Source organism: Urocampus carinirostris, chromosome 19, assembly GCF_059441175.1.
Source record: "Urocampus carinirostris isolate Australia breed hairy pipefish chromosome 19, RoL_Ucar_1.0, whole genome shotgun sequence".
Classification (NCBI taxonomy): domain Eukaryota; kingdom Metazoa; phylum Chordata; class Actinopteri; order Syngnathiformes; family Syngnathidae; genus Urocampus; species Urocampus carinirostris.
The window spans coordinates 28,379,052-28,388,888 of NC_142367.1; the positions used below are offsets into that span (position 1 = coordinate 28,379,052).

At 42.2% G+C, this 9,837-nt stretch overlaps 1 protein-coding gene and 1 long non-coding RNA gene across 6 annotated transcripts in view; one reads left to right on the forward strand and one right to left on the reverse strand.

Moving 5' to 3' along the window:
* Positions 1–9,043, forward strand: part of plekha4 (pleckstrin homology domain containing A4) — a 28,512-nt gene extending 19,469 nt beyond the window's left edge. For 2 of the 5 annotated variants that reach the window (XM_088323534.1, XM_088323537.1), the window contains exons 17-24: positions 302–412; positions 476–545; positions 1,402–1,457; positions 1,788–1,913; positions 3,571–3,837; positions 6,119–6,228; positions 7,895–7,962; positions 8,038–9,043. In XM_088323534.1, coding sequence (XP_088179660.1) covers positions 302–412; positions 476–545; positions 1,402–1,457; positions 1,788–1,913; positions 3,571–3,837; positions 6,119–6,228; positions 7,895–7,962; positions 8,038–8,978 — 1,749 coding nt within the window. In that variant the 3' untranslated portion in view covers positions 8,979–9,043. The remainder of the gene's footprint in view (positions 1–301; positions 413–475; positions 546–1,401; positions 1,458–1,787; positions 1,914–3,570; positions 3,838–6,118; positions 6,229–7,894; positions 7,963–8,037) is intronic. The other 3 variants (XM_088323538.1, XM_088323535.1, XM_088323536.1) reach the window with 3 other exon arrangements.
* Positions 281–5,364, reverse strand: LOC148347916 (uncharacterized). Its single transcript, XR_015847982.1, has 4 exons — positions 5,269–5,364; positions 1,953–2,045; positions 1,627–1,881; positions 281–405 (listed from the first exon to the last, which is right to left on the reverse strand). It is a non-coding gene; the product is annotated as an uncharacterized LOC148347916 (long non-coding RNA).
* Positions 9,044–9,837: the final 794 nt, after the last annotated feature.

Sequence of the window (9,837 nt, forward strand, 5' to 3'; positions counted from 1 at the left end):
CCAGGTATTTGCCAGAGCAGGGGTCTCCTACGTGGTGCCCCCTTAAACCTCCTAATAAGCTCATGGACTGGTTCGGAAAATATATAATGGGTCATTGTGATTATCTAAGAAATTCGATTTCTAACTGGCATTACGGTTAGTGGTTATTTTTTAAATGCATATAAAACTGGTGGGCAACGCCTGCACTACACAATAAAGCGACATCTAGTGGTCAAATATGACACCGTGTCCCTTCAAAAGAGTGTGCAAATATTGAAGGATATGTAATAGCATTACCTCTTATCTCTTGTGTCAACCCCAGCAGAAAGAGGAAGAAGAACTTCCGCCCATTCGCCCTCATTTACCCAGGGAGCTCCTCGAAATTTTTCAGAGCAGGAACCAGGACCTCCGATGGACAGCTTCTCCCTATGAAGTGAGGAAAGCCAATTTATGGAGGAAATTGGGCACATTTTGTGGTTTTAATGTTGTCTTTCAGGGGATCCACACTGCAGATCTCAAAGGAGAAAAATTTCAAGCTCACGTAAAAACACACAAGGATCCATCGGGTTTGCATGAACTCACATTTAACCCTGTAAGACCCAGCGATCGAAAAGATCAAACACCATTTTTAGCCGCTGAGATGGCGTTATAAGAGGCCTTTAGAGACGAAAATGAAATGTTTACCTATTTCATTTTTATAACATTTTTTATATTAACTTAAAGGAGGTGTACAGAATTTGGAACTTTGTTACACTCTGCCACCATCTCTTGGCTTGTGCCATCATTGCTGCCTCAGTCAGCTCATCCATGTTGCACGTGCAAGTATGTGCATTTCTCAGACATGCTTTTCTCATCTTCCTCGGGGTTGGCCCGAGGAAGCAGGCCTTTTTACATGCTAAACTGACAAGTAGAAATAGAAATAAACGTGCAGGGACGAGCATTACGCCACACTCTCCAGCACTCCACCCAGCCACCATTTCCGCAACCTAATGTGTTCAGCCTCGAACAGCTTTTCTAAAAGTAAAATGAAAAGAGATAGGCGCAGTTGAACTGAAGCATGCTGGCTCTTTGTACTTATTTGGGCTTTGTTTACATATACTTCATGAAGAAATGATTAAACTTTCAACTTTTTAGGAACACCTTTGATGATGATCAATTCAGTAAAAAGAAAAAAACAAAGTGTCGCTGCTGAGCCAAAGTTTTGCAGATTATAAGAGTTCTGTTCCTGTGGGCCAGGCTTCTATGCAATTTTCCCACCGAGAATAATTGTGAGTCCGAACAATAACACCTAATGTGCTAATGTTGAAGAAAGTCAACAACCCGAAAAACATTTGTACAACACTGCGTCGTACAGGGTTAAAAGAATAATTTGTCTGCTATTTTCTTTGATGCATCCATTTATCATTGTATTTATCTCTCTAGAATCTCAGGGGGCCATAAAGGGGAACACAGCAGATACAGCATCTCAATCCACTAAGGTTGGAATCCTCCCGTATTTCTCTTTCATTTTGTGTTTTCACACACACAAACACACATCCAGCTCCATAAATAGTCCAAAACTGTTTAAAGCCCTTTGGTAACGCAGCCAAATGGAAATTGTTTGATTCTGTCATCTTCCCTACAATTAGGACACATTGCGCTACTCACGTTGGCCAACAGGGGGACGCACAAGCTCACACCTCAGTAGATTTGCCCCTTCTGGATTCCATACGTTGACAGTATCACTTGGGCACATGCAGCATCACATGCTTGCACGTGAATCCCGCACAAACAAATGTTATGTTCTTAGTCGCTCGTGTCGCCCTCAGAAGATGAAGATGAGCGAGGAGGAGCAGATGGAGAGGATGAAGAGAAACCAGGAGAGGATGACTTCTTGGAAGAAAGCTCCCTTACCCTCTCCGCCTGCCAAAACCCAAAATTCAGAAATAAAAGAGGTTTGTTGGCTGGCCGCAAACAAATCAAGTTTTGCTTACCGGATATTTCATCAGGTGCACTTGCTCCGTCTTACCAGCTCCAATGCACGTTTGGATACGTTTACCGGTCGATTGGGGTTGCATTCCCCTGGCCTAAAGGCACAGAAAACAGAATAAAATGAATGTATTGTAGGCTAGTTAAGTACGCCCAAAAAGGGACAAAACAGCTATTCATTCATAAATCACCTCTTCCTATCTGTTTCCTGTGTATTTGGAGTGGGTACGTTGAGAAAATTCGGGTATTTGATGTCGGTTTTCGGGGTAACCGAGTTGGAACACAGCGGGTATCCAGTGGACCAGGAAAGAAGCAGGGGTACGAGGCCATGATGAAAGTTCTCTACCAAGGGGGGCCGGATTATAGGACGCACTTTCGAATTTTTGTCAAATTTGGGTTTTCTAGGTGCGCTTGGTAGCCCGGAAAATACAGTACTATTTTCTCATTCTTTAAAAAAGGCCTGAAAATTCCAGACACCGAGCTGCAACTTTTTTGCTAACATTTTAAACACTATGGCTGGCTTTAGATACAGTGCAGTCTTTTTTATTCCTGGCGCCACCAGGGAAAACAGCGAGCAGCTCTTTTCCACCATGCATGCGCTCTCAATGCAAAACACTGCTGTGACGTCTGGAAACATTTATGATGCCCTTCCAGAGAAATTAGTCCTGCTTTTTCTCAATGTTATTCTTGTTATAAATAACTAGAGCAAAACAACGTTTGATGCCATTTAATTCAGTATTTTTACTTAGTTTATCTGTAAATCTTTTAGTCTATTTATCCTTAAAGCAACCAAAAAAACGACCAAAAAAAATATACAGAATGCACACAAAATGAGCAATTGTTGCAAATAAAGTTCACAATATTCTCATAAATAAAAACAAAAAAAAATAATCAATTCAATCTATGATGTACCCCCTATATTTGAACTTGTTTTACCAATAAATTATTTCATACAGATCTAAATTCATACATATAAATTGAACAGCACTGAATGTTTTCCATAAAAATGTGACCCTTCTCTTTCCATAGAATCCGCATCAATCTCAAATCCTGAAGTTTCCTTTAATCCTTGAAGAATGATAAAAAGCATTCAATTTGCTCTATTAACGAAATAACCACTAATGACAACAACAACAAAAGACATGTCTGTGTTGCAATCTGGCACTATTCTGCGCAGTATGGTTACCCTGGTCGGGTCGTCCAGAAATATTGTGCTCACATTTTATGGGAGAGTGGCCCTAATCCCATTTTCTTCATGTGCTCGTCTTTGTAATCACTTTTTCAAATGGTCACGTGCTCCTAAAGTATGTCAGATAAACAGAAAAGAAATGACGCAGCTGAAAACGACCATTGGTGTGCGGGGACACGGCGCGGTTAGCATTCTGTTGCTAAAGCGGCCAAAATCCTCATGCAGTCGGCACCAAGTCGACCTGCGGCTTTAAACCGAGCGCGGATCGCACAAAGATAAAAATCATTCCTCAATCTGAGCATGCAAGATTATAATCAGGTGCGCTCTGTAGTCCAGAATCTACAGTACTACAAAGGAGCAAAATTCCATCAGACAGCCTGTCCTTGGATTTTTTTTTGGGTCACTGAAGACTTTGCAATAACTCTCTTCCTCAGGCCCCCTTCCCTTTAAGGGTGACGAGGGTGGTTACCACCGTACTGCCGTCTTCCCTGGTCGCCCGGCGGGTTTCCGTGGAAGATCCCCCAGCAGAGTTTGAAGACTTGCTTCCTGAGCAGGTCCCATCGGAGGCACGGCGGCGACTGACGGAGCCGGGCAAAAAATCCAGGACAAGCAGGCCGGTGCAAGCCTCCGGAGAAAAGCCCCCGAGACATCTGATGAAGGCAGGCCGACTGGCAGCCAGGAACTCAGAGTCAGACTCGGATGTAAGAAGAGCTGCTTCTGCAGAGATTCCGCTCTCGTGAGCAAACGGAAGCTGGATGTTAAGTTTGTGGGATGGTGGAGGCCGAAATTAGAAGGGGGGGCGGCAGTGGCTCAGGAGGTAGAGTGTTCGTCTTGGGATCTAGAGATCGCAGTTCGAATCCCGGCTTCTCCGTGTTACATGTCGCAGTGTCCTTGGGTAAGACACTGAACCCCTAATACCCCCAATAAGCAGGTTAGCGCCTTACATGGCTGCACATCCACTATTGGGAAATGTGAAGCACAATGTAAAGCGCTTTGGGAAGTCTTGACTTGAAAAGCGCTATAGAAATGCAGATTATTTCATTTTAAAACAATCACGGTATTTATTAACAAAATTATGACCAAAATACCAAACGTATAAGTGGGCTCAAAGACACTGACAAAATGCCCAAACAAGAAACCCAAAATTAAAAGCAAACCTGAAACTGGAGAAAATGCAAGGAGTAAAGTAAGAAAGAAGAAACCGCAAAACAACAACAAATCACAATGAAAACTGGCATCGTTGTGGTGGAAATGAAAATGACACGCAAACCAGGAAGATTATGGCAGAAGAATTGAAAATGACAATGACGCAACCAAGTACAGTCGTGTAAGAAGAGATAGGATGATAAGCATATGTGTGTGGAGATCGGACACACCTGAGCCCAGTTCGAACCCACCATTTGTCACAGTTATTGCCAAAAGCAACAAAAAAATGTACAGTAATCCAATCCATGACAGTCAAAACCCGCAAAGAAGAAACCTTTATTTATTATAGAATAGAATAGAATTGACCTTTGTCATTGTTACAACATGGGTTGAATATATTGTGACAACGAAATTGGACGAGGCACTCCAGGTCCACGTTTTACAGTGAGGATAAAGAAAACAAAGAGATAAAGGAACAAAGAGGATGTTTGTACTGTCCTTGTTGCATAGGCTTTGTTTTCCTCCGGAGGTGGGTGTATGAGGGGGTGAGGGACAGACGGAGATGGCCAGATCCAACTAAATGTTTGATCTTACTGTACACACGGTCCAGGGTTTTTTCCCCTAATTGCTCAGTCCACGTATTGAATGGATTTGGGAAGTACAGTCCTTAAACATTCCCGATTAAAGTCGCCGGCGACGATAAAAGCTTTATTATTATTATTATTATTATATACTGTATTATCCATTGAAATCAAAGAACAATCCCTATTTACAGGCTCAAACATGTGTTTAACAAATAAAAGTACTTTGTAACGTTTAATTTTACAAATAACTTCTGTTCTGTCAAATTATAATTTAGAAAACAATTTTCTTGCCGTATTACACTATTGATTCAGGACATTATCCACTTCTACTTCAGATGATATTTTGTCGCCATCATGTGGAAATTATTGGGAAACAGAAATGAGAGGCACAAATGCTTTTACCTTCCTTTATCATGTGGAGAAGTCCAAGTTTGTCAGTGATGGAAAGCATTTTCCTTTGCTTTTTGGTGCTTTCAAAGGGTCCGGAGGGTTTCGTTCACACGATGGCGTTTCGAGAACCTGGACATTGAAAAATAAAATGCGCATAAGTAGTGTAGCTGATTAGTCAATCAGAATGTAGAACACAATGCACGATATTAATCTGCAAAAGCGCCAAGACAGAGCAAGGGATTACTGTACTTACAATTAGACCTCTCGCCAATTTTGACTGGAAGTACAAAGCAGCTCTGAAAAACACGCAAAAAATTTAAATTTAAATCTTTAAAACAAACAGAGGAGAGGGGACAAAAGAGCAAAGAGAACAGACTCCTGTCCTTCACTTCAAAGAGTCAGCTCATAAAGCCATGACGTTCACTAATGACCCATCACAAAATCGAAGGAAGACGGCTTCTGATTGTTCAGGAGACGGCTACTGTTGATCACTTCAAAGAGTCGGCTCATTAGGCCATTACGTTCGCCAATGGCACATTACTAATTCGCAGGAAGTCAGCTACTGATTTTTGGGGTGCCGGATTCTGTCGTTCACTTCAATGAGCTGGCTTAAAGAGCTGTTATATTCCCCAACAACACAATGCTATTTCGAAGGGAGCCGGCTCAAAGAGCCATTACATTTGCTAACGACACATCACCAGTGAAAAAACAGAACTGGACGCTGCTCTGAAACCAAGATTATTCCATTCGAAATTTGAATATCCACAAAACTGTCAAAAGCAAATAATGAACTGAAAAAAAGGCAAAGGAAATCTTTCATGATTTCCTCGATGTGTAATGCTCATTCTGATTTGCACGTTAGGCTGTTGAGGGGCTTTCTCCTACTTTGACCACTGAAGTGGACCTTGATTGCAAGAAGCGTGAGGCCAAACTCAGGCGTGTGGAACGTATACGGCAGCGAGTAATAGAAAGGTAAATCTCCTATAGTTTAGCATGCTTGTACATTCTGTTTTGAAAGAATTGAAAGCCACCGACAAAAATGGGCGACCAGTACACGGTTCTGGCCTTCCCCGCCTCGACCTGCCTCTCCATTATAGGTCGGTGCAGCGCCTTGACATTATTTCAGTTCAAGTCTTCGGTGCGGACTAAAAGCACACTTGCACTCACGCTCAGACAAACAATAGGTCAGCAGTGCCCCGACGCAGTGCATCAATCCTTGGTCGGCAGTGACGCACGTGATGTTTTAAGTCCCGGGATATAGAACCTCAACAGAGCGGGCTCCCAGAGACTAAGAACCGATTACTTTTTCATAATGGAAAAGCAAAAAAGGGATAGGATGATAGGCATAGGTGTGTGGAGAGCAGACACACCTGTGCCCAGTTAAAACCCTGGTGGGGGCCCTCTAGTGGAAGGAGGCATCAGTGGAAGGAAGGTCAGAACCATGTACCGTAAATTCCGGACTATAAGCTGCTACTTTTTTCCCAAACGTTCAACCTTGCGGCTTATTCAGAGATGCGGCCAATTTATGTTATTTTTCTAACAGCCGCCAGCGGCGCTCAAGTACAAAATGTAGGATTTAGACTGGTGGAATACATGCGCCGAGGAAGACTGCAAATTCTTAGCTTGTGCACAATTTAAATTAGCGTAGACATATCCTCACCATGTAAATTGCAATAAGAAAGGCACATGACGCAGCTTTCAAGCTAAAGGCAATCGAGCAGTCCGATAAAGAAGGAAACACCTACTGCACGTAAACTTTGCTTTGCGAGTGTGTTGCTAGCGTGTTTTTGAATAAGGGAGCGTGAGACGACGTCTATATGACGAAGTCTCTTTTCCATACTGAGGAAGACGACTTTGATGACGTCAGTTATAAGGAGGAAGATGAGGACGGTTTACCATGATTTTTACAAGTACCGATCCAGATCCATTAACTGTGTTGCGAGCGTGTTCCTAGTAGCGTTTTGCTACCCTTCACAGGCACGGTTAGGGATGAAAGTTTTAATTTTATTTGTAAAGCTTTGAAAACTCTCTCGGTGTACCGTCTTTTTTTGTAAATATGTGTAACCATGTATAATATGTATTTGCAGCTGTATATTTTCGTAATGTATTTCTTTTAGAGACTTATTCTGATATGTTTTCCACGGGCGAATCAAAAACGGGGACTGATGGGAAGTGGAGTAAAGGTGAGATGTGTTTGTGGACGCAGCGGACAATAGTGGATATATATTTTTCCCACCCTTACCTTTGGAAATATAGATTTTTTTCCCTTGGATTATTTTCAACGGGACCCGGACTCTGCAGGTTTGCATCAAACCTTAACTACCGGTATCATTTTCCGTTCAGTATGCCGGTTGCGGTTTTTGGACTGTGTACTTTATATTCAGTTACAATCGCGGGTCGCGTTTGGGTTATTTTCTGTGATTGTGTTACGTGTTTTAGTGTGGGCGCATGCGGCTTATGTACAGGTGCGGCTTGTGTAACTACAAAAGCGGTTCTCTTAAAATGAGGTGGGTGCGGCTTATAATCAGGTGCGCTCTATAGTCTGGAATTTACGGTAGTAGTCTGGAAAATATGGTAATTTGACTGTTTTCTGGACCAAAGCAAATGCTATATTCATTAACCTAGCTATACCCAACAGTGCCAATACACCACTGAAGTGGGAAGGGTGTCCCTGCGACACATCAGAAAAAGAAATTGCAAAATCAGGTACTGAAATCTTTTTGTAATTTTGTTGCAGAAAAATTGATCATTCTATTCTACTGTGCTATTACTGTTCTTTAGATCACAAATCAAAATGCCCGGAGAATACATCCACAACTTCTCAGAGTTACTATGAGCCCGATATCCTCATCGCAGGCCCAACTTCACAGGTAGAAAATCCCAAAAAGCAAAATGCCGACATCGAAAACCGTTCCGTCAAGTTCGGAAGCAAATCGCAGCCCGAGAGCTCTACGAAACTCAAACGGCCGCCATCGCCGAGTAACCTCACATCGTTGTCGGTTTCTCAGCAAAATGGAGGTGAGGGCTTCTCCGATAGCAGCAAAGGAGACCAACTAGACCTTCAGGAACCTGGGGCTTATAAAGAGGACGAAAAGAATGATCCATCTTTTGATTTGAGATCCAAATGGTTCCTCTCAAACAGCCACCGTCTTGAATTCCTCCCTCTGCACATCCCTGAGATAGACACCAGCACCGAGGGGGATTTGCAAAAGGTGGACCACCCTTCATGCACTGATGAAGGCAATGACTTAAGCATGACATTCGCAATCAGTCAAAGTTTGGAAAAAATGAAGGAAAAGCACTCCCTGTTCTATAAGATCGCTTGCGATATCAGCATCTCGGACACCGACATACCCAAAAAAGAAGAGGAGTCAGTCTTCACGGAACCTGCGGTGGAAACCACGTCTGATCCGGAGACAAAGAGTGTTGATGCAGACCAACAGGTAGCTACCACTCTGGACACACTCAGGTCAGACATTAAAGAAACAAACCGTGAAGATCCAGTTCAAGACGGGACTTACGATTGGGTCTCGGAGTGTGAAAGGGATAAAAACGGCCGGACCAAAGAATCTGAAGGAAAGGAATGGGGCCAGGACCATGGTGGAGCAGAGGAACGGGATGAGACCAAGATTTTGTCAAGCTCCATCCAAAATGGAAAGGGTGTCAGTCGGACAGTCTCTTTGCGAAAGGCAAGAGTAACTGTTTTCAGGACTAGTTTGTAAAAATAACTTTTGCTTCCATCATCCAATTTGTCAAAGACACTTGAGGTCAATCGTCAAATATGTTAGTTTGGACAGAAAATGTTGAAAAACTGCAAAAGGTAAAATCTTGTGTTTTGTATTTCCTAAACACCCTCACTAATAAAATAAACAGAGCCCTGTATGTACAGCCCCAGCATCTCTTTCTTTTTTGTTTGAACAAATTTATTGACACTAATAACAGAAAACAATCTTGACAATCTCAACAGCAATCAAGCACATTCACAATATTATATTTCAATATGACGTTTAACAGCAAACACAATGTGAGGTTTGAACAACCCTTCTCGAAAATCTTAATAGCAATCAAGCGTATTCACAATTTCGTTGTATAACATCTTTGTTAGTGTCAATAGATCCGTCCAGGCCAAAGTCGATTGTCCATGGTCTGAACAAATCCACCGACACCAACAGCAGCAAAACAAACACGACAATCTCAACAGCCATCAAGCATATTTACAATTTTGTTATATCTGACAATATGACGTTTTAACATTTTTTCCTGACATTTTCAACATCAATTAAACAATTTCGGAGTTATTATCTTTTAACAGTAGTTAACCAACGTGTAAAGGGCAATACTATTGTGCAAGGGCATAGCATCCCTTGATTCATTTGCATCTGGTAACTATTTTTTCCAAAGGACATCCCCGGATGGCGTTTCTACTGCTTCCTGAAAAAAAAAAACCTGACGCAGAATTTCGACAGAGCCTCGCTTCATTTAAAAAGCCTTTGTCACTTTAAATCCTTGCCGAGTCTTAGTGGATGACATCATTGTCTGCGAGCACATTACATCATCCCTTCCCTGGCTTGCTCTCTTAAA